This window comes from Aythya fuligula, chromosome 5, assembly GCF_009819795.1.
Source record: "Aythya fuligula isolate bAytFul2 chromosome 5, bAytFul2.pri, whole genome shotgun sequence".
In the NCBI taxonomy this organism is placed as follows: domain Eukaryota; kingdom Metazoa; phylum Chordata; class Aves; order Anseriformes; family Anatidae; genus Aythya; species Aythya fuligula.
This window is the reverse complement of record NC_045563.1, coordinates 15210472-15235226: the sequence shown is the minus strand read 5'-3', so window position 1 is coordinate 15235226 and position 24755 is coordinate 15210472. Positions and strand designations below refer to the sequence as shown.

General features: G+C 40.8%; 1 protein-coding gene across 1 annotated transcript in view; it reads right to left on the bottom strand.

The window, feature by feature from the left end:
• Positions 1-24755, bottom strand: part of CLMN (calmin) — a 71991-nt gene that overhangs the window by 11006 nt on the left and 36230 nt on the right. The window contains exons 2-6 of the mRNA XM_032188047.1: positions 9349-9410; positions 6648-6743; positions 5025-5108; positions 2034-2126; positions 609-799 (exon numbers count right to left, since the gene is read on the bottom strand). Of these exons, the coding sequence (XP_032043938.1) occupies positions 609-799; positions 2034-2126; positions 5025-5108; positions 6648-6743; positions 9349-9410 (526 nt within the window). The remainder of the gene's footprint in view (positions 1-608; positions 800-2033; positions 2127-5024; positions 5109-6647; positions 6744-9348; positions 9411-24755) is intronic.

The following is a 24755-nucleotide window of genomic DNA, read 5'->3' as shown; positions in this document are numbered from 1 at the left end:
ATTACTAAACAAAACACTTTGGTGAAAGAACTTTTTTCTTTTTGTTGTTAAAGATGAGAGAGATGTGCTGATCAATGAAAATGGACCCAAAATATAATACATTCACAAGAAACAATCTAAGATTTGACCCCTTCTCCTCCTTAATTTTGAAGAAATGAAGCTTCTAATACAAACTCTATCCTTCAAGGCAACTCTGCAGAGAAAATCCCTCAGGGTTGCTGCTTAATTTAAAAGGCTGTTGTTAAAGTCTTTCAACATGTGGTTGTTGTTTTATTTCTTCATTTAATAAAAGGTACCTAGCAGACTACACAGAAGTTGGGGGAGGAGAGGGAAGAGGGAATCATCCTGTTTTAAATGGTGCCAAGCAGATTAGTGCAAGTTAACATTTAACACTCAAGTCACGAAGCCAGCAACAGAATGCTTCAAGGTCAGATGGTTGCTTTAGACACAGGTATGCAGCGATACACTCAGCTGCAGATCCCTCATGCCTGCAGACTTCAAAAGCAGAAGATCCCTGGGCCGTGATAATACACACATTAGGCAAGGGATGAGATCTGGCTACAACAAGACAGGTGGATGCAGTTTTCTAGGGCACTTCGCTCACTTACTTTCTGGTTTTCCTCTGGACCCAGATTAAAAGGGCTCTGATGGCTTTCCGCTGGTCTTTCACCGTGACAGACATGTTCCTCTCCACGTTGGGAGTGCTAGGGTGAGATGTGTCTGACTCTGGCCCGCTGGGCCCGGACGAGAGGCTGGATGAGGAGGAGTTCCTGTTGAGGTTACCTGTCAGCTCCTTAATCTGTAACAAAAAGTGAAATGCACGGTGCTCCGATTTAATGTCAGGCGAATGGGAAAACGAATGTTTGTTTTCAGGCAAATTCACATGCTTCTAAGATAACGGGGCCATAACTGAATTTTAAGAGGTAATTATAGGCCTGTCCATTACAACTCGCAACGTGACAGCAGCAGCAGCCCAGCTGGCAACCCCAGGAAACAGAAAGGGCATGGGATCAGTTAAGACTGAACTGAAAATATTCATAGCAAACAAAAAGCACAGAAACGTGTCCTTTCAGTTAGTTTAACTGAAATCATTCTTTCTATCTGCAGGACTCACTCGAGTGAAACAATTTTAGTCAAGAAATGGTGACCGGCAACAGACTCCCATCCTTGGTCTGCACTGATAGTTGAGTCCAGGTTTTTCACCATGCTGCTTTCAGGTTCCCTGTGCTTCTCTTGCCAAGTCCGCCTGGCCAAACTGCTGTTGTACAGCATTGCTCAGCTTGAAGTGCTCAGCCACAGAGAGAAACCTCAGTACCACTTCAAGACAGGGCTTATTTTTTAAACCCACAGCCACTTTAGAAATGAGCCCAAGAGAATGAAAGAACATTTGCGCCTCACAGTCTTACAAAAGTTGCAGAGACCCTCCCTCCATCTCTCTCTTTTCATTAACATTTGGTACTGTTCAGAAGGTTATCAAAATAGATGTAGGTTAGTAAGCAGTTTTAATCTGACTAAACCTGTGACTAGATCAAATTTCATGTTTAGATCAGTTCTATCAGTTCCAAAACTTCAGGCCCTTCAGCATCTTTCATTTGGCCCTCTACATCAGTTGTGAAGTTTGGCCGTGGTAAGTAGGTCTCCAGGGATCAGTGATTCTGCATGGAATTTGCCACCACGCTGGACGAGTTCCAGATAAGGTTATTGAAAATAAACTGTGACCTGAAACCAAATCTGAGACATTGGTGCAGATCCAGGGAACCTGGAGCAGAATCCTGAGAAGGCACAGCAGAGAAGGGAAAGGAGTAATCTGAAGCTCTAATTCTGGTCCAAGTCAAACCAGGGCTTAAACTGCCTCCTATTCACACCAAAATAGGTCTAATGAAATAAAATGAAAACAGCTGCAGGTATTAAATTTACCTATATCATGAGGAAAAAAGCTCAGGTTTAGCATGCTTAATTATGTTTTTTAGGATTAAAAATCAATTTAAAAAATTGATTGTTCACTTATGATTAATGTATTCAAGTTTTATTACCTGAAAAAACAAGATTATGTTCCATATTAGTCCAAGTACCAGAGAGGAATTTCCATCTGCTATTTCTGCTGCATCAATGCTAACAAGTTTTACCTGTAGAAGAGATCATAAACTCACAGACAAATTAAAAACAAAAAAAAAAACAAAACAAAACAAAACAAAAAAAAAAAAAACAAAAAACGAAATGTAAATGCAAAAAAACACACTGGCTTGAAATGAGACTGCTGGATATGTCCAGAACACCTCTGTCACTGACCAGCCAGTCAAAATGCAAGACTGAAATTTTGTATTAACAATAATTTGCCCTGATCACATCCACCATGCTCCCTGAAGTCTTATCTCAAGCCTCTCAAGCCTGTAGCATAGTCTGCAGCACAGGGGTGAGCCCAGTTGTACATCTTAAGACCACAAATGTATTTCCTCCACACAACCATGGAACAAGAATGGTGTCCCCTCTAGTGGATCCTATTCTTAAAAAGCAGAGGGCAGGTACATGTATGTACCTCCTGTCTTCCTCTGGCTAGGTTTCAACAGATTGGCTGGAATGCACATAAACCCCAGGAAAGAGGGCAGGATTGAAGCCACTTCCCATAATAAAAAAATAAATAACTTAAAATTGTAGTAGGATCTGCCCCCTTCTGTTTCGCCAATCTCTTTGCTTATCTCACCTTACACTGCTTGTCACAGAGCTCTGAGGAAATCAGTTAGCAAAGGATAAGTTTGCCTAATCCAAGCAAACTCTAAGGTTTCCCACATTGAAGTCTCTTCCACATGATAACACCAGAACGTTATTCTCTTAGACAACACAGACTTGTTTTTGGCAAAGGTCACCGAGAAGGGAGGAAGCAAGGAAGTTGTCAGCACTGCACATGACACTCAGAGTGAGTTAAAGCCCAGCATACAGCCCATTTATCATTTATTTATAAATTCTGTACATGATGAATCACTTAGCAGAGCTTTACCCTGCTGCCCCAGTTCCACAGAAGCGTTTGCTGATGGGTTCCACCCATTGTGGTTTAATATCTAACCTCGAAGCTCTTGGCAGCCAAGGCATGTTGCCAGCACTTTCATCACTACCCTTCACTAACTGGCTTGGTTAAACTGAAAAACAGAGAGCAGAATAACTCTTTATCTAGTGGTTTGCACAACAGTTTTCAGTCCTAGTGAGAAGACACCTCTAAGCTGTCACACTTCAAGGCTCAGATTTTCTTACTAGCTCCAAAATATTTGGCATGGGAAAACCTTTACGGCCTAGTGTGTTTTAATAGCAGTTTGTCCAAAATGGGTTGTAAGTGGCATTTATCATGTTCTCAGTGTCAGCTTTGCCCTCTTACTGCTGCTTATGTTTGTCACCTGTCCCAGCAGAGCTACCTGCAATAAGATACCAGCTGCTTATTCTCAAGAAAACAAGAAATCCATGGAAAAGTAGTTGTTTTGGCACAAGTAATTAAGAGGCTGCCTGTGTCTAAGGCTCCTCCTGCCTGGCCTTCCTCAGTGAATTTCCTGACTGTCACCTGGCAAGGTCATGGCAACCAGACATGCTTCAGCAGCAACTCCACAATGTTGACATCAACAGAGAGAAAAAATCTCATCTGCCAACTGGCCTTGCGGGGAAAGCATGGTCTGAGAAACTGTTAAGAAAGCTAAGAACTTGTAAGGTATTTATTAGCAGTTCTAGGTCAGGCCAGGTAGACCTATACATTTAGGGCCACATCAGCCCCTGACTGCATCACTTGGAAGACAGTGCACAAATTCTTGGCTTTTCACATCCTCTTCTGGGGAACACAATGAAGAAAGTTAAACCTCCCAAATCTATTGGGTCATAAGAGATCCACTAATGCCTCACATCGTGCTCATTCCTGCACTGGGGTTCTCGCGACTGTAACTAGCACTTCTGCAGGATCTCTGAAGCAAAGCCTAAGCTCATTAAAAGAAACCAGCAAAGTGACAGTAGTCACAGTAGATACGGAATCCCCTGCTAGGCATGGCTTTGCTCCTGCACACACACACACACACACACACACACACAAGATCTTTCTTTACCTATAAAGCTTAATCCGCTAGAGTATTCATGCCCTGGAGTTAATAGGATCATGAGTTATGTTTTATCCTAAACACTATCATGGAGAAGCTGTAAAAGTTTATTTCAGATAAAAAGATCTTCCAGTACAGCAAGAATGCTGTAATCCTTTGTAGGGCATAGTCCACTGCTTGCTTTCTCATTCTGAAAGATCTGGGCATACCATGTAAATAAGTTGTCATGTGGCTGGGGAACTTCTCTTGACACCATAACTTTTCATCACTTTTCAAGAGCAGAGAGCTCTCAACACACAGACCACATCAATATTGCTTTGTAAGAAAGCTTAAATGGGAGAAATCAAAAAGGATTGAATTATTTCAAGCTACAGGGCTGATCTTGCTGGGTCACTTACAGCTGTGTCAGTTTTTAGGAAGTGATGTTGCAGTGGTGCCACACTGACTATGAGGAACATTATATCCTTATAAGGTTTTGATTCCTGGAATTATGCATTTATGTCATGTTCCCAGATTTAATTTTCTCTTGCCTTTGACTCATGATCAGCTGCTGCAGCAGTTTACCAGATAAATACATGATCTGTAATACCAAAAGTATTTCTGATGAAAGAAAGCCATCTACCTTCAAAGTAACTGAAGTAATGCCACTAATACCCAGTTCATAAAGATTACGTGCATTTCTTTTTATTTTCTTTTAATATTGGGTTCCTGATCCTTTAATCCTATTGAACTTTTACATTATAAAATGAACAAATAATCCTTGTTTTAGACTCTGTAGGTGTTCCCTTTGTGGATTTTTATGTGGCTTTTCAGCCTTGCTGTTAAGGTAAGTCACGATGCCTAAGCAGTATATTCCTCATATATATGCCCTGCATCAGACTAGTTATAATCACAACTATTACAATTTGCAACATAAATCAAGAGAAGAGATTAAGACCAGCCTTTGAAAATACTCACATTACTGTCCTCCAAGAACTTAAGTGCTTTGGCTATGTTGTTCAAACGAAAAATGCGATGGGTTGAAGACTTATACTCGTGCATCTAGAAAAAATAAGAGACAGATCAGTTTAAAAATGCAAACGCTGGAATTACTTGCCCTTTCACACAAAGCTTAAGAAAACCCTACAAAATAAAGATAAGGAAATCAATCTATATAAAAGTATTAGCATTTCTTCTGATCAGTAAAGAGTTTCAACTACTGGATCAGCCCAAGCTGTAGCAACACAGAGTTAGCAACCAGTTTTCCTGCTCTCCAGATATTACCTCTCTCCTGGACCTTCCAGGTTGATTATTTATATAATCAATCCCCAACAACATTCAGTCACAGGAACAAATTTACCTGAAAATTCATATTTTATTTTATTTATTTATTTATTTATTTTGTCTTGAATTAAATGATCTTAATTGGGAAGCATGAGCAGTTTTGCTATCAGGCTACCAGGCACAGGCAGGTGGGAAGCAGCAACCTTCGCTTTGGCAGAGATGAAACAGATTTGTTGCATGCCCATCTCCCAGCAATTCCGCTTCAGCACACCGTTTGTACCACCTGTGTGCAGGAATGCCTAACTGCCAGCTGAACTCATCTCCTTCGTTGCCCTCCTCCCTGACGTCCCAGTGCACAGCCTGGGGCTTGCTGTTATGTGTTTCCCCCTTCAATTCCTTTCCAGCCTGGCTCTGCTAGCTGTGTGAATACTGACAGAAACACTGCTGCTTCTGCTACAGCCCAAACTGCATGATTATTAGAAAATAGGTTGTTCTGAATCTGTGCCCACAGTGAGCACTCATGTTGTAGGATGCATATGGCTCGGTCACTATGGAGCATCACCATTCAATCACAAGCTCAGCTGCAGCAGTGAGATGGCTGAAGAGCAAATCTCTCCTCATATCTAAAAGCAAGTGTGGTACCCACACAGAAAAGAGTACTTGCTGACAAGGCTGAAGTAGAAAGAAAATACTAAAGCCAACCGATGAAGCACTGGTGATTTCCATTTCTGGTATGTGGAACTTTATACAGGTCTTACAGAAAAAAGAGAGAAAGAGATGCTGGTAAGTGAAACTTTGCCAATCTGATTTAGATCCTACCAGTAAGACTGAAGGAATCGGAGCCAAGACACCAGAGCTCAACTCACAACTACACCACATCAAAGCATCCAGCATCGGCAGGCCTATTAAGTATCATAATGTCTTAAGACAAAATAAAAACTGAATTTATGGATTAAAAAAATAATACTATTGTCCCCATAAATGTATATTTCCTTGATAACGTGACTTGTGTGAGCTCCAAATGAAGTAGGTGAGTATTAATATATTCAAGTATTAAAAACATGTGGGGAGGAACATCTACACTAATCACAAACCTTTCATACCTTATAGTTAGATATTTCCTCAAGATCTAAGTTACAGCTCAGGACGCCAGCCAGAATACATGAGAAAATCACAGCAAAGCTGCTGAAATGCCTCTCACTGTACCCAAGACATGGGACCAAATTCTCCCTTACTGCTTGACTACATTGAGTACATTGATACTTGGAACATGCAGAGCTCCACAGCGAGGCAGGTTCTCTCCCCTTGTACACCTACCAGCTTTTGTCCTGACAGGACTTCCAGCAGCGCCATCAAGATTTTGCCATCTTGTATATCCATAAACAAATCTTTCACTTTCAGAGGCGGCTTGCACTGTGGAGTAAAGAAAGCAGGCAGATTTTAAAACAGATTTTTGCTTGGTGAGTCACCATTATTGCAGAGAACAGGAAGGAGAGTTTTACAAGACAGAGATACTAGAAATAAATCTCAGCCTGCAGGAAGAAAGGACCAACTTTTCTTCACATCAGTGGCAATTCTGCCCTGGGGATGTCTAAGCTAAAACTGAGATATAGTGATCATGTAGCTGAGATTTGAAAGGATTTATTCCAGATCTCCCATACCAGAATCTCATCCTAAAGCTTCTGCCTGGGAAACAAGCACCCAAGGGCTGATGCTGATCCCTCCAACTAAGACAGCTCCAGCAGAAGTGAATCCCACTTCATACTGCATTAAACAAGCCTCAGATCTAGCCAACCACAATGTCCTGTCTCCTCTGTAATGTTTCTGGTGGTGCCATTCAGTTTCCCAGTATTTTCTCAGTACTTTGACTATCAACGTGTTATATTTTGTCTCTTTCTTCTCACCAAACTCCTCCAAGGGGAGCCACCTCCCCACTTCACAGAGGTGTCTGATGCTGTGAGCCCTGTGAGGCACACGCCAAGGCAGCACAGCCCTTAGGGGTAGTCTTAACTGCAGCAATTAGGCTCCATTCAGGTGTCACTCACGCATGTGTCCCTAAGGAGCCAGGCCTTTTTATCTTTGGTTCAGCAATGCACTGCTGTTTGGTTAAGTACAGCTTCTGGCAAGCCAGAACTGTACATTTTTGTTCCTAGTCTTTAATCTATCCGAGACTACTAAACAATGCTCTGTATTGAAAGGAAGAAAAGCACTGTTCATTTCAAGATTAAATAAGCTACCTGAAAGCCACAAATCCAAAGCTTTTTCATTCTCTCCTAACAAGATAAGAACCACCAGAAGTCACAGAAATGTGGACTGCCCCCAACCATCCCATGACCATCAGAGATATCTCCTCTCAAAAGGTGATCCACATGGGATGGTCTGCTCCAAAATGGGACACATCACACCACAAGTTTCCCGAAAAAGTACAGGAGGGAGACTTCACTGCTGCCTTTATAAGAAGCCCCTCCACAAGAAATGCTTCTCTGAGGATAAAAGCAGAAGCCACCTCCCTCAGTGGGTGTCTTTGGGAAATCACCTGTAATTAGAGAGCTTTAGCAATGCTCTCATTATTTACAGGGATGTGTTTGTTACGCCACTTCCAGGAAACAAATAAAAAATGAAATTAATGTAGCAGTAGACTTTCTCCCTTTCTTCAGAAAAGCATTTTTCTTTACTGAATCAGAGAGGGAAAATAAATTGTATGCACTCCAGAGAAAGCAGTTCACCTGCCCAAAAAGTTTCTAAGACTTTATATGTTTGGCACAGCAGAATTAACAGCACCCTACAACCTTTTTCATGATCCAATTCCTTTTGTAAATTAAAGACCTTTTCCACAGTCAAATATTCAACAAACCTTCTTGACAACCTTCAAATTGTGTTAGTTTAAAGCTCTAGAGCCTGATTCACGAAAGAGTCGCATAACACCATCTTCAATCTGAGAAACCTTTGGGAGCAATTGATAGTTAAAACATTACCAGCTGGCCTTATTCTGATTTTCCAATGAGATTTAAGAGGGTCAATTTATTCCTTCAGGAACATTCACTGCAGAGTAGTGGACTTAAGCAACTATATATGTGATGCCTTTCTTCTTAAATCCATTTGTTTTACCTTGTCAGAAATGCAGCCCCTTTCCAAGAGCTACACGAGCGAGTCTGGAGATGACTTGTAGCCCAGACTTAGTCCTGGTCTGCACTTCATGTAATTTAACCACAGACACTACCAGCACTGTGAACCCAAGCTCCAGTCCAAGTTAGGACAGTTGGTCCAGGTCAGGAAGCTGCACTAAGCATTGCTGCTGTCTCAGTAATACAAAGTTTTTGTTTGTTTGTTTGTTTGTTTGTTTTTGTTTTCTCATCCTCAACAACAGGAAAATCCTCCTCTGGATGGCAAACTGCTCATGAGAGTTACTACTTATCTATTATCAACAGGAACAATAAGATAGCTTTAATAGCCATATTATGGTGTGTTTAAGAAACAACTGTATTTTAAAAATATGATGGGATGTCCAAAAATTAGTTCCCTAACATAAGTGGATATATAAAGATCCCATTATACAGGCCCTCTGAAAATGAATGACAAATAATTAATGTTTCCCATTTGGGGATCTGTGATGAAGCCAGGTTCTGAAGAACCATCTGACTTTGGCTGTGGTATCTCAGATACTTGAACTTCCAGTCCAGGGAAGCACACAGTTATCATCCCTACAGAGCAACCTCAACCACAATTTGATTTTATGTGGGTATGTAGCATTCTGTGGGAAAATTCTAACCTTGCAGTAGCAGTTAGCAGCATTAAAGACAGAAAGGTACCCGAGATTACTTAAAGCCAGCAAAGCGTTAATTGCACCTGAAAAGCAATATTCGTTTACCTAGAAATGTACTTCCAGCTTCCACTCACTCTCCTACAAACCTTCTCATACACACAGAAGTTATCCTTGATTCCAAATTCTAACTATTTTTAAAGGAAATAACATAGTCTGTCTACTGTTGTGTTCTTGTACTTCAATATCAAGTCTTACCTTTCCCAAATGCAGATTTATCCATCTGGTAAATGTCCTCTTCTGTACATTTTCCCGTTCCACTAGAAATATCAGAAACAAAACATAGTACTTAAGTTTCCAGAAGAGGAAATGTTTATAGGAAATCTCAAAATCTTATGCACAAAAAGGTCAAAATTCATGAGGGGCCTGTGAATAAAACAATTATATTCCAAATCAGGAGACATAAGGTTGAGCTATGGTATTTTGTTCCATTTCTTCGCCCAGACATGAGCTATGTGCTTGTAGATGCATTCTACATTACGCAGGAAAAAGTCTCTGTTGGCTTTGCCATCTTCAATGTAGCTTTTGAGAGATTAACTTTTACATGTTGTGCACAGCTCTCCAGTGGTGTTAGACTCTGAGCAGGCAGCTTGACACTTCTGCATCAATTTATAGGATTCCTGTCCTGACACCATCACGCAAATTGGGCTGCTGTGGATTCCAATGTACTTACTTGCATGCACAAGGAAACAGGATCACATTAGTCAACATAATTTTGTCTTCATTCTCATGAATGGAAAAACTTCCTCAAATCTCATCTTCCCAATCTCCCAACCAGTGCATTTCAAATCAAAATTCCAAGTCTCTACATTGATGAATCATTTTATTTATATTGCAGTAAGACGAGAAGCGCTTGTTCCTTGCCAGAAGTGCTGTATGCTAGGAGCTGTACAAATAGCTCCTGTGCCAGCTGAAGAGTTTTTAATCACATATGCCATTTCCTGAATCCATTTCCATAGTGAACTACAGAAAAAGTGTAAGGGGAATCATATTTCTGACCAACTTTAATTTAGCTTCTTATATAAAAGAGAAAAGTTTATATTTAAAATAAATGAAGTAGACTGACAAAGTAATATTTCATTTTAGAGACAATTATTCTCAAGTGGTTCTCCAATTTCACTTGAATTAAGGAAATCCGGCAATTTATGAACAAAAAACATTAAAACTAGTTATATGATGTATTTCAACCTACTCATAGAGCATATCAAATATATTTTAAGACCATTTTGTGTTTCCTTAGCCCTGCACAAATAGCTAAACTATCTACTGGGAAATCGCATTCTGTAAAAGTCTGGTTTGTTTTTATTGGTCAGGCTAATTATAGGCTAAGTAGTAGCTTCTGTAAATCAAATTTTAATATTGTTCTTTTTGATCATTTTAAGTGAAGGGTCAGCAGCCTCTAATCATATATATAATTGCTTTCCGTATTTTGATGTATTGGAATAGAGCTTTCAGCATGAATTACGTCTGTCACTGACAGCCATTCAGGCCTTCTCAGTCCTCTTATTCCTCTAAAACATGATTTTATGTAAGATCGGTTAAAAAAGTCATTACCCCTTAAGAGTTTCACAAAATATGTAAAATGCCAAACTAATTATTGCTGTTGTCTTTTCTTTTAAAATATCCTAGAAGAACCCACACAGATTTGAAACAGCTCTCTACATATGAAATTGTAGATTATATTAGGGTCTAGAATATCTGTAAAAAAAAATGCAGCATTTACTTCGTACAGATCTCAAAGTACCATAAGCTACAAGATGTGTTACATCTTTCTTGGGCTTCTCTTCCTTCAGCACCTCAACCCCAGAATTGGCTCTTGATGCACTCGCACATCCACATCTGTGCAGCACTCAGAGGCAGGTGAATAACTTCAACAACTGATCTCTTGAAATTCACTTTGGAGGGCTGGTGGACATTAATGTTAAGCCAGATCTGTTCCCAGGTACACGGCTTTTTGTTTAAATGCATAGGTTGGTGCAAAGGGGGAGGCAGAACAGCAGGAAATGGGGCCACCTCTTTCTCAAGCTGGTCTGAAATGCTCAGGAGCGCTGGAGTGGGCAGTGCCAAGTCTCAGGGAGTATAGGAGGCCTTCCAAATGGGCTGGCTAGGTGGGCTTCCAATGGCCACCAAAATCAAGACACACAGAAGGGTGCACAGAAGTGAAATTTATGTTTTCTAATTTCATCACAGGCTTGGTTTCGGTCAGGTCCTATTTTTCACCAATCAATTTGGCATTCTTCATTTTCAGGGTAAATAAGGATGCAAAAGGGAGCTATGTTTATGTACAGTTCACCCGTATTACTGAGCTCACTGTGGTCCTATTTTACTGTCAAAATTCTGCCATCAATGTAAATTAGAGTTACATATATGACTGAAAAGATGGGCGAGCCCAGCTGGTATTACTGCTTCAGGAAGCTCACATACCAGGAAAAAAAAAAAAAAAAAAAGCAGGCACACACAGGAGAGCACTTGCAGATAGAGAGAAATTCCTGACACTACTCAGTGAACTTTTCTACATCAGACTCCTTGCAGTAAGAGCAATGACCCCAGAACAGACAGTCTGATTCTGTACTGGTCTAAAGCAAGAGTAACTGGATGGGGAGGAGGAAAGGGGAGGAAATGTATTTATAAAATCCCTGAGGCAGACAAACCCCTAATGCAGGCCATATGCTTGCCTGTAGAGCTAATAGGAAAAGTTCAGCCCAGGTATCTACTGATGTGTGCATTTAATGGCTATTTCTCTCTAGCTCTGTAGACCTCCCAGTTTTGGTACAGCCCCTCCTCTCCATGGCCTTTTCATTTGCAAGGATTGTAGAAACTCTATAAACTTTATACAGTTTCTATAAATTAAATGGAATCTTTTTTTCTCCTTCACACCTACTATTGTATAAAAGTGAAGAAAATCATTCAAGTCTAAAGTTCATATGCTGATGTATACAGTTTACTGAAACTGCACTGGGTTTACTGGGCAGCTAGAGAGCAATAACACCATTATAAAATAATAATTACACACACCATATGGCTGGCCTGCACACAAATCCAATGCATTATACTGGGAAAGGAGGATGCCTGCTGTGAGGGTTGAATTCGAAGATGTAATGCTGCAAGGCAGTAAAAAGTTAAGAACTGCTGTTTTGGTTAAGCTCAGCTCAGGCCTTGATATAAGAGACAAAAATATAAAGAGGAATTTTGGCCACCCCACATGAGCCAGGTCCTCCATGCTCTTCCAATAAGTTCAAATGCAGCAGACTCACAGACATGTCTACAGTTTTGCAGAGGCACAGTATTTATAGCAAAGCACACAGGCTCTGATACAGACTCAATAACTTGCCAGGCAAATCATCCCACATTCATCAGTAGGCAATGGCCACCACAGAATCAGCTCATGTCCTTTATGGCTCTGGAGGCATCAGAGTAGCAGTACAGTATGTACACCCCAGTCATATTGTCAATAAATATTCACAGAGATATGTATTTTGGTTTGTCAGATCTAATGGCAAAGGCAACTCATTTGTCACAGAATAAAACCAAGCTAATTCAAAGACCGCTCGGGCAAATTCAAGGCTAAGTTGATACGAACAAGAAAGTTCACCTGGCTCCCTTGTTGCACCATTTCCGTCCCCACCAGCCTAGAAATTCCTCAGGCATGTGCTGCTAATGCCATTTCTTCCTGCTTCACGTCTCTTCAAAGGCCACTGCTGTTGCAATGCATACAAGAAGCCAATCCCCAGCCTCTACTTTCAACAGCAAATTGGAGATAGCAAATATTGATTTGCTTTTAAATACTATTTATTCTGTTGTTGTAGAACCAGTTATGAATAATCCTCTGAGGTACACCACCATGGGGCTGGGCACATGAAGGAAGTACGATACGTGGAAACTGATTTGAGTGGAACACTTGGCAGTGTGTAATTACACAGCTTCAGAAAATTGCTTGATTTGCATGTACGGATACTACTCCCAAAGCAAAGCAAAAGGCCACTTAAATTTGTTTCTAAAGCTATTAGCATTTCACCCAGGATATCATCAGCAGATGACATTAAAACCTCACAACAGGCCAAGCTGGCTTTTAGATTCGCTTGTTACTTACCTTCAAGACATCTCGTTAACTACTAGTGTTATACCATGCACAAAAGCCAGCTTCCTCATTTCTACCAGAGGTCATAACCTCTATAGATACAAGATCTACGCAAGTTATTAATGACAGGCAAGTTTTCAAGAGGGAAATGGTGGTGTTGGCCACCTAACTGTTTAGGGGGGGTGCTTTGACCGCCCTTGGCTTCAGATGCAATAACTTGCCAATGGCCCACAGAGCCAGCTCTTATCCTTTCTGGCTCTGAAGGAATCAGAGTATCTGCCAAAGCCTACCCAGTGTGATGTCTGGCTGAGATCTGCCTCAGTAAATTTCTGTATATAGAGCATCTGGGACACATGAGTCCTTCCATGCCATTCCACCTTTCTTGCTTATATAGATGTGAGTAATTGCGTATGTCATGCTAGCAAATAAGGGCCATGACATTAGTTACAATATGCAGCCAGACATTGATACAGGACGTTGATGTTGGATACAGGATGTTGACAGAACTGGAGAGAGCACAGCTCCTTGTCCAGGAGAGCTTTTACTGTTTGAAGACGATGTGGGACAAAGCTCAGGCAGAAAGAGAGAAGGAGGAAGGCAGACAAAAGACAGTGCACTTGCAAGAAGCAACAAATACTGCATGGAAAGGGTGATTGGAAGTGAGCTGTAACAAAAAAAATAAAATAAAATAAAATAAAATAAAATAAAATAAAATAAAATAAAATAAAATAAAATAAAATAAAATAAAATAAAATAAAATAAAATAAAATAAAATAAAATAAAATAAAATAAAATAAAATAAAATAAAATAAAATAAAGAGGGGGGTGAGAAAGGGCAGCTGCTGGGGGACAGCAACTGACAGCAAAACAAATGGAAAGTTGAAAACGAAATGTGTAAAGTAGGGCAGGGAAAAGTGTAATTAAATTTTCTAGAGTTGGCTGGTTCATCCAAACACAGAGGTACTTTAAACACATTGAACTATAAACTTTCTGAGACTCAATCTCCATTATATATTTTTACAACAGGCTGAAAAAATAGCTTACAAGACAATGTAAGACAACATGTAGGAAACACACTCCTCTCAAGTTTGTATAGTACAGCACAGCTACACTACCCAGTACATACTCGTTACTTACATGAAAATCTCCATATTTGTAAGAGTGTGAATTTTAATGGCATAATCAAAGTATAAGGAATAATTTTATCCAAATTGCCCACAAAATTCATTTTATAAGCTTCTGAATTCCTGGGAATTGTATATTTTCCTTGTGCTTAAGGACCCCCCAAAAAGCTTAGAGAATTAATATAATTTTTCTTTTTGATCTATATACGGGATGAAGGCTCTGTTGTGTACCATATGCCAATTTGATGTAATTTGGAGCACATGAAATATTAAATCCTAAAAACTCTGGTTTTCTAAAGGAAACATTAACTACACTATATAACATGAGACTGCTCTCAAGTTACCTCCTATGAAATAGGGCCTCTAAGCCTTCCAGATGAAGTTGTTAAGTTAATTGTTTGTTGAAACTGACCCATTTATTAGGGTCCTTATTAAATTTCTATGGCAGGTGTTGAAAGCTTGAAGCTTTTTCATTCCATCAAAGTTGCAAAGTCTTAGTCTTACTGGCTCAAAATTCCTTAAAACTCAGGTTGGTAGTGCAGAATACAAACCTGGCAAGATCACAGGCATGACATTTTCATTAGCTGCAGTTAAACAGGTTTCTCTTGGAGTTCAATTTCTGGCTACAGCAAAATATTTAGTGCTGCAATTGGTGTATTAGGATTACATACACCAAACAAATATTGTGGGATGAATAGGAGATTTCTAAAAAACTCTTAGTATTTCAATCCTCCCAATGTCTGAGACAGATGTTCCTCTTACCAAAGCATTAGACAGATGAATTTACTTGTAAATTCTACTAGGCTCTGGGAGAGAAATCCTACATAAAATATTACTATTAGAGCTGATCAAAATAGCTTCCAATGAGAGGGATTTATATTTCCCCCTTGAAAAGTAATTTGGTAGTGGCAGATGGTAAAGATTCCTCTCCCCGTACCCTTGGCTACAAAGTAAATATCTCTGTTTTAATGACTTTTTATATGCATTGAAAATGTTATTGAACAGATTAACATTTTTCATTTACATATTAGAAATGTTCTTATAAAAAAATATATAATTTTTCAAAAAAAGAGATACAATTATTTTCTGAGCACTCTGAAAGAAACAAACGTCAGTGTTTACTGGGAATGTTAGTGGACTATAAGGTTAAATATAAGGTAATAAGATTAAATTCAACGGCTTTGGAATTGATCTAACAAGTGATTCAAGCATTGATCCAGTGGGGCATATTCAGACTGTGTGCACCACCTCTTCCGGTATATTATATGCTGTACAAGGAGCTTAATACCTCCTGCTGTACATGAAAATAAACAGGATTTGCTATTACCAGCAGTAACCAGTAGGAGCAATTCACATTTACAACATCTTGATTCAAGAGTTTCTCCTGGCCTGGGGTTCACTGTGTTCCAATGCTTTTTGCAATAGTAGTACCAGTTTCTGAAAACGGTTCACCTCCTGAGGCTCCTGAGGCTCCTGATGCTTCTTAGGGGTATTTAGGGGTATTTTGAGGTATTTTTTACCTCTTCTCACCAGCATGGTTCTGCCATCACTGGCACTGGCTTCCCTCCCACTGACACAGAGAAGGATGCCCAGTACCAATACCAACACCTGCACCAACAATATTAATATCTATATAACACTCCTAATTGAAGGTCTCATTGATCATCCCATAGCACCTGAGAAGAAAACAACAGCAGCTTCCAGAAGCCATCCTACCTCAACCAAGTAAGGGCAAGTCACAAAGTCCATACATCTCCACTGCTCTCCATTTACCCTTATTTGTTGTGGCAAACCTAGAAAGTCTAAACCATGAAACATTCCTTATTACTTATGTTTGTTTGTTTGTTTTTTTTTTTCCTTCCAGAGAGAAAATATATCCTTTTGGCTGGTTAATTTTGTTGAGACATCAAAAGCTGAAATGCAACAAGACACTCTGCTTTACATCAGTTCTGACAGCAGTGCTAAAGCCTGAATAATTAGAGATGAGTAAAGAAGCCCAACAAAACCCACATGGTGCGTCAGAGTTACTTGTTGACACTCGGAGCTGGAGATATGCTGGAGTGTGCTCAGATTCCCACAGCTTCCCGTGCTCAGCAGGTAATGGTAATGGGTTGGTGATTAACTGTGCTTGTATGCACCTGAAAACATTGTAACTGCATCTGTGAGTAGCAGGAAGAAAATTCCGGCACAGGAGATCATCAATACATCTGCTTTCAAGCAAACATCCAGGACAGCTTCCTGAGGCCACAGTCAGTCTTTAACACAAAATCTGAACACTGGCAATTAATGGCCTGGGTCTTCAAAGAGCTATGAGATGGAACAGGAGGCCTGAGGAGACAGCTGCCAGAGACATGTAATCCTGTCTGGAATTTGCCTGTAACTGTGGGAAATCAGTACTTAGAAGACAGTGGTTTCATTTTCTAAAATCAGGTAAGGAAAGGCAACCACAAACATCGTGTGTCATGGAACTATTTCACAGATGCCTTGAAATCACAAAGAAATGCCTGCTGGGATGTCTGTGACTTCTGGATTTCTCCTTTCTCCTTCCCCCATTGCTCTCAAACAAGTTGGGGACATCACCCTGCCAGCAAATAATCCAAACCGAGAAATGCTTCTGATGCCTTCTGAACAGGACACCACAGCACCAGAAATTTAGAAGTAAAACTTAATCATACTTGTGAAGTACTGCAAGAACACTATCAAGAGCCAGAAGAAATAACCCACTGTATGGACCACCAAAACAGTGTACGCTCAGGAAAAGAAGGGGCCTCACACAGGTCTCCCTAGCAAAAAAGGTAACTACTGTAACACTGCATCCTGCCTTCCTTCCACTTTTTTAGCCCACCGATGTCTGTTACCAAAGCCACTAAGCAGCACTGCAGAAATAGAGTGAGGAACATGGTGGTCAGATGAATATTGGAAACATGCAGAAGTAATGCAACTCTGAGATCAAAAGCTTGAAGAGATTTACAGAGATTAATATTAACTAGCACAAAATCCTGTGGCTTTAGAGGAATAAGCAGATGCTTTGTCCATTGTGGGGCAGACACATGATCTAAAGGAGAGGGTATGGGACCGTCCTTGGAGACATGGAGAGTAAAACAAAAACAGAAACAAAAACACACAGTAAGAGATTGGAGCTACACTGGAATGAGCTGTTCCGCAGAGCAAGGCAACTACCATTTAAAAATGGATGAAGGCAGAGTGTAAGCTGCTAAAATTAGATGAAAATGACTAAGGAGATGAACTACAGCAGAGGTCCTTTTTGAGATTCATTGTAAAATGCAAGGGCCTAGCAGGGACAAGTAGATACTCCAGAGGAGTTGTCATTTGTCTTACATGACCTGCTAGGAGGAACATTTCAAGAGTGGTACACCTGCTTTTCTAAGACAAGGGTTGCTGCTGCAGAACTTGTAGGCAGATCAAAGCTGGCAAACTTCTGAGCGTTCAGCTGTGTTGACCACGTAGCCTTCCCCATGAGACCCCGACCCTAACTCTGGCCCCTCTCCAACCCTGACATGGGCAGCACAGCAGAAAGCCTGTGTCCCTTTGCACGTTGGTGAGCATTGCTTTAGGCAGCACAGGGAACCACGAGTTGGGAATCCTGGGCATTACTCTGGGTAATGCTATCCAGTTGCCAGCAGGTACCACAAAAACTATTCTTCCCTATAAAGAAAACAAAATGAAGTACAAGTGCCTTCTGCTCCCTGACTGCAAGAGATTGTGAAGAAAATTTCAAACTGAAGTCAGTAGCAGTCTTCCTTTTGTTCCAGCAGGCTTTGAAAGCTGAAATAACCAGAAATAATACCAGCACAGTTTACCAATTAATAGAAACCAGAAGGTGTCAGACAAAGCCCTGGACTCGGACTTGGATTGAGGCCTGTGTAGCACTCACAATCCCAGCCTTCCCAGTCCCCCAAAATGTGACAATGAACCCCTCAAGTGACTGAAGGTCTTTAAGGAATTACACATTTTTAGCTGCATGCCAGAAGCCAGGTTTCAGCAAAATCATCAATGAAAACCCAAGGAAAATAAAAGTGTATACAGGTTCTCTTGTTCTGAGGATCCAGCATAAAAATAGGGCCATTTCTGGCATTAAGCCAATTTCTCCAAAAGACCAGAATGAGCTGTAGACATTTCACATGTCTTCCACACTGACACTGTCATACCTCCTGATTCCTTCATTAAATAGTTCATGATGATTTTTTAATTTTATTTTTTGTAAATGTTTTCCAAAATTGAAATGAGGACACTACAGAAACCATGAAAACACACACCTGTTCCTTCATGCCCCACAGGAAACATCCACAAAGAAAAAAAAAAAAAAAAAGCAAACAAAAAGACTTTAGACTTAATTTCCAAGTGTATGTTTATGTTATGTATGGACACTTCCAGATGTTTCCAGATGTAGAATTTAGCAGACAGGCATTCCAGACGTGCAGTATCACTCACTTCAAGACAGTCTTGTTTCAAGCAAAAACCTGTCCCTATATTCTGTTTGCACAGTATTTTCAATCTAATGAGCACTGTGATCCCCCTTATCAGTGTTTCATGTCACTGGTGACAAGACACAGCTTTATCTTCCATTACAGAAGAGAAAATGGGAGAACCAGGAAGTCTGGAAACAAGCATTTTCTCTCTAAGAAAAAATGTGAGCAACCCCCAAACGGCTGGCCCTGTGTGCAGGTCTGATATGATTTCACCATGCCGAACACTGAAAGGCACAGGTTCACAAAGGGCTGTGATGGGACAGGAGCAGGGACAACAGAGGAGTACCAACTGCTTATCCTGCAAGCATCAAGCCCTTCCTTTAATACACCTAGCATTGCTCACATGGCATCACATCTTTCCAAGAGGCAACATTAAAAAAAAAAAAAAAAAAAAAAAAAAAAGAAGAAGCTTGTGGAAAAAACACGTGTTGTTTTTTTTTTGCTTTGAACTCTGTTCAACGTGCTAACACTCCCTCCTGAGATGGATTTAGGAGATATACTTCAAAATGTGAAGTAGGCCATCTTATTTGCTCAGAAGAGCAGTGATCAGACATTCCAAAGCAAGGCAGACCTTCAAATACATGCCACACGACACAGCACAGGAGGAACAAAGACACCTTGAAAAGAGAGGGAGTTTCTCATCAGAGGGTCTACAGAGTTTCTGCAGCCCTTTGAATCACTTTTCCACTTTCATTTTTCCTTTAATGCCAATTGAAATGACTTATCAGCAGCTTCCTGGTGCTCTCGGCCACTCCCCGAGACTATCAGAGCAGGAGAAGGAGCGGTGCTTGGTGGCCCTGCAGCCACAGCTGTGCAGAAGCAGGGTTTCACATACCCTTTAACCCAGTGTAGATCAGCACTGCCACTAAGGAGCTTAGCAAACATTTCAGTCGGCACAAGGGAGGGCATCAAGCAGCTTCTTGGCAGCAGGGCTGGCCTGCTGTGTACATGAACCCTTGGCTTGAGAGCACTTGTACGTCTACACAGCAGCTGCAGATGAGCTCGCTCGCTCCCCTGACACTGCTTTTGCACTGCCTTGCACATATTGCCTCCAGCCAGAATTACAGGATTCTGGTGGCTGTGTGCTCCTCGCACTTTTTATCCATGCGCCACATCAAACCATAAAGGTTGTGCAATGGGAATAACGCAGAGCATGAAGACTGACAGCATTCCTACTTCTGTAGGAGTCAGAAAAGCCCTAATCAGCCTGCTCCTGTCCTGCCTCTTCTTCTCACTGTGACAGGCACACCTGCCTATTTCAGCACAGAGGATGGCTGGTATGTGCTGGATAGGGTTAATTTATAATATATCCACCTCTTTTCGGCCTGCAGATATTGACAGAGTTGGAAAAATCACTATTCAGCCTCCATTTTTCTTTTCTTCATCCATGGGATGGGATCTCTGGGATGAGCCTAGAAGGACAGCAAGGATGCTGCTGCTTTCAGTTTTACATCCTTGAGTTCCTCAAGGAAAAGCCAACTTAGGTGGACAACCCAGTAAAATATGAAAAGATGCTAAAAGCTGCCCTGCATGCAGCCTCTGGCAGAAGTGGGCAAGTCAGCAGCACCTTCTTATCAACCCTGAGGTCAGCTGAGCTAATACAGGCATGGACATTGGGTTTTGGGTGACAGAGGATGATGAGACGTTCTCTTCTCTAAGGCCATGTCTATGCTTAGACCTACAGACTTCAAGGGTGTTTAATTACTATGACCTATCTACCTGTACACTATTCTTACTCAAAATATACGTATGTATATATATTTCTGAATCTCACAGTGCTGTATTAGAGCCACACCAGAGTAATTCTGTCTTCATGTGGTGCTTTAAGTTGAGAAGTTTTTGCAAGTGGTAAAGGTTCCAGCATCACAGTCAGTGCCCTGCCTTGCTCACACCACTCAGCAACTGCTTAGTTTGGAGAGCCAGGTTTTATGGAGTGGAGCTTAACTCGTAGGAACACTGTCTACTCTTCACAGCTGTATGAAATGACCTACGGCAAACCAAACATTTCAGGAATCTGAGACCTGACTCATGGGTTTAGAAAGCCTGAGTCTGTATATTCCCAGTGTCTGTCATTCCAGGGTCATGGAAAAGACATCATTAAGTGCTTCAAGGACTCTGCAGGCCTGAAGTGTGCATAGCAATGAGCTTCATCAAAGTACTCGCGGCACACAAGGTACAGGTGAAGTCAGACCAGAGAACCGAGTAATCATGACTAAAACATGATCACACAGTCATACACTTCCCCTCGGGATTAGAAACACAATGAAATCTTCATTGAGAAAGAAAAAAAAATAAATATCAGGAACCTGACTACCTGATTGCAGCCTCTTGCATGGCAAGAGGGAAACACGAAGTCTTTAAGCATAAGAAGCTACCTTGAAACAGAGGTATCATTAAAAGAAAGAAAGGAGTCTCAAGGCCAAACAGTATTTAGACTCTACTATGACATATAGCTGGGAAGGTCATACATATCACAGTGTGAGCTCAGGAAATTATATGTGGAACACAGAGAGAAGAAGAGAAGTCAAACAAAGTCTTAAGCTCAAAGTCTTAAATGGACGAATGACTTGCTTTCAGACCTTGGGCAAATTTCCATGTTCTCTGTGCTTGTCATCTTTAACAGGGGAATCATTCATGCTTCAAAAAGATCTTGAAATTAAACCCACACACACCGACTGCAAAGGCATTCAGACACTTCAGCAACAACTACGCAGCCAGGCCCTGGTGTTCAGAAAATAACCCGTTCCTCGGGTGATTTTTGTGGTGCATCCATCCAACACTATCACAACTGCTGTTCAATAAGATCATTTACCTCGCCAAGAAAAGACTGTCAACAGGACTTGATAAAACCGTGTGCCACTCCCATCCTGGATTTTGTTGCAGTTGTATAAAATTAAATCCCAATGCAGTAAAATTGTAAAGACAGAAACACCTTTTACCTGCTAGCCCTATGATACTGGAAGTAACTGAGGGGGAAAAACCATGGCTGAACTCCATCACAGCAGCCCACTCTTCCTCTGCTCACAAGCATTACTTTTACAAGCCAGTCTTCGGAAGAGTCAGGATGGGATTTTTGTTCCATGTAACTGCACTCGGAAGAAGAGACTGAAACTTTCCACGATTATATTTTATTTTATTTTTTCCTTACTAATAATGGCTGCAATTTAGCTGTAAGAACGGCTTTGAAAATACACCACCTCTGTTTCAATTTATTTCTACAGCTGCAGAATTACATTGTTTAACTTTTCTCTCTTAAGTGGATTTCCTTCAGCTTTGGCTCCTATTTAATAAAGTGACGAGTTTACTGAAAACAGCCTTTGCAGTTTCAATGGATTAGTACGGCAAAGCCTAACTTGATTGAAAAATAACTTCACTCCATGTTGTTTTACTGCCACTCAGCTCAGGCTATTGACTACAGCTGTGCCTGGCCGCCAGACCAGTTGTTTCACTTTTTGGTTGTTTTCAAAGGGTCAGCAATAGCAATCTCAATAACACGGACGCTTTTCATTTTCTTGGTGTGTGCAGAGAAGGTAGAGACCATTTGCCTGGAGACAGGTTGTCAGAAAATGGCTTTTTCTGTTTATCTGGAGGTCAGTGAGCAGCACTGGTGATATAGGAAAAGCAAAGAAAGCAACTCTGGACCACAGAAAGCCCTGTAATTATTCACAAGGAGATATGCCAGATGAAACACGGGGGTGGAATTTAAGTAGGAAAAGCTTGTCAGAAATCCCTAAGCACGTAGTTTAATCGGGATTTGATGCTATGACACCACAACATGCTGCACACCTCTCCTGGAAAGCCTTCATTGCCCACTCACCTCGCATCCCTCAGTGCCTCGGGCACTGCTGGGTCCCGCAGGGACTCCTTGTGTCAGTAGCAGAGCGAGAGATAGGCACCAGGATTTAGCTTTTATTTGTCTGCTAAAACAAACAGACTTAATCTATAGGCAGCTTTATTACAACATAAATAATAGTTACTCCGTTCTTTTGACACTCGGAAGGTTTAAAGGTTTAAATTTAAGGCTGTTTTATGGACATCCACATTAAACTGCACACATGTAAGCAAACAAAGACTCAAACATTAGCAGAGAAGAAGCAAGGAACCTGGGCCTTTCAAATTCACAAGACAAACTTTATTTGCTGCTGACTTTCACAAATACCAGTATTGGCCCATATGTCTCTACTGGAAAAATAACCAGTTTATTTACTTTGGTGTGCACTGAACATAGAATATTAAAGCTTAATGATGTAATTTCTTCCATTTATATACTTTCAGACCACTCTTTCCATTAAAAAATAAAATAAAATGATAAAATCTATTATAGAAGTACATGGGACATACTTCTGTCACTGACAATGTGCAAAGAAGAAAAAAAAACACTGAGTTTCTGAATAAATTAATTACAATTTACAAAATAGTGAAAGAAATGCAAGCACACAGTCTCTGATTTTGACAAACCTCTCTGGTAAAGAACACAAACTCTGCTCACTGCCTGAGAGTGAACAGTTGTCAGGAGAATTTGTCTTGTAAGGAAGGTATCAGCTGGTTAAGAGATGAAACTTTGCCTGGTTTCAGGAGGAAGAACTACTCAAAGGAAACACTTCTGGCCAGTACAAACTGGCCCTCTTGATCCGGATTTCTAAAAGCTTTAATAATTGATCCTTGCAATTCTAGGAACAAAGGTAGGGAATTATCATTATACAGATTTTACAATACACTGTAGTTAATTGACTTGCCTGATGTCACGCACAAAGCTGAGCTGCATCTTGAGCCTTGCTCTTTAGGTCCCATTTTATGGGATGTGCTTAGCAAGTGCACATTTGGCTGCAGTTGCTATGCAAGAGGCAGATCTTTAAGCTGCAGCCTGCGTGGGCCCTTTTCTCAATGAAATCCACTGAGATACTGGACTCCACGGTTAAAATAGGTTTTACCACACAGGTCTGAAACAGATAAATCTGGAGCAGAATGTACTTGCTATAAAAAGTAGAGGGGGAAATTTCTTCAAACTCACATTTGTCCCAAGAGTCACATAAAATTTCATGTCTCAGGGTTGTCTTCCAGAGAAACTAATGTTTCCCTGGAAACACGTTTCTAAATACAGTTGCTCTACTCATCTCTCATACTAACAGTTTGTTCTTCAAGTACAGAGACAGGCTAACCACTACTGAGTTTGTGTCCCTGAAACTTGCTTGCTGTGGTCAAATCTCATAATTTCTCAGGACCCGTCTATTTTTAAGAACTGAGACAGCAACGGAAGTAACCCATGGTCCAATATACTCCCAAATGTTAATGAATGCAAGTCCCTAGTGCATGAGGAGGAGCCCTAATGCATTTTTTCTCCTCTGGAATGGGAAAGCAGATGCCCTGCACTTAAACACTGCTCAATCAGAGCCAGCTGGTGCTTCAGCAGGCACTGATGGCACTCCAGGAAAGAGTCTGTATCCTGACTTTGTACCATGCCTGGCACACTGCAGCACTAATAACTTATAAAAGAAGGATCCAGAACTTCCAGCTGAGATGAGCTCTTGGGAGCAAATGTGTAAAATCACCATGGTACTTGGGTTCTGGAGATGGGTTCTCTTCTTGCTCTGGCACTAGCATAAGCATTTGTCTCTCTTGGTTTCTTCAAGAAAAAAAAAAAAAAAAAAAAAAGCATAAATGCTGATGAATACTTCACTATGAGAGCACAAGAAGAAGGAGCTGCATATTTCCAGCACCCTTTTTGATTAGCCTGCATTGAACTTCTTGCCAATATCCACCTACAGCCACACGGCAATGCTGGTCCTGGCATGCTTCCTAATATGATCTCCAAGTTGCAGTGGGTTTGGCAGAGTGTTTGTATTTCATGTCTCTGCCTAGGAAGAGTCGGCTCTAGAGAAAAGTGGGTGGATGATACCAGTCTTTGCCTTGTCT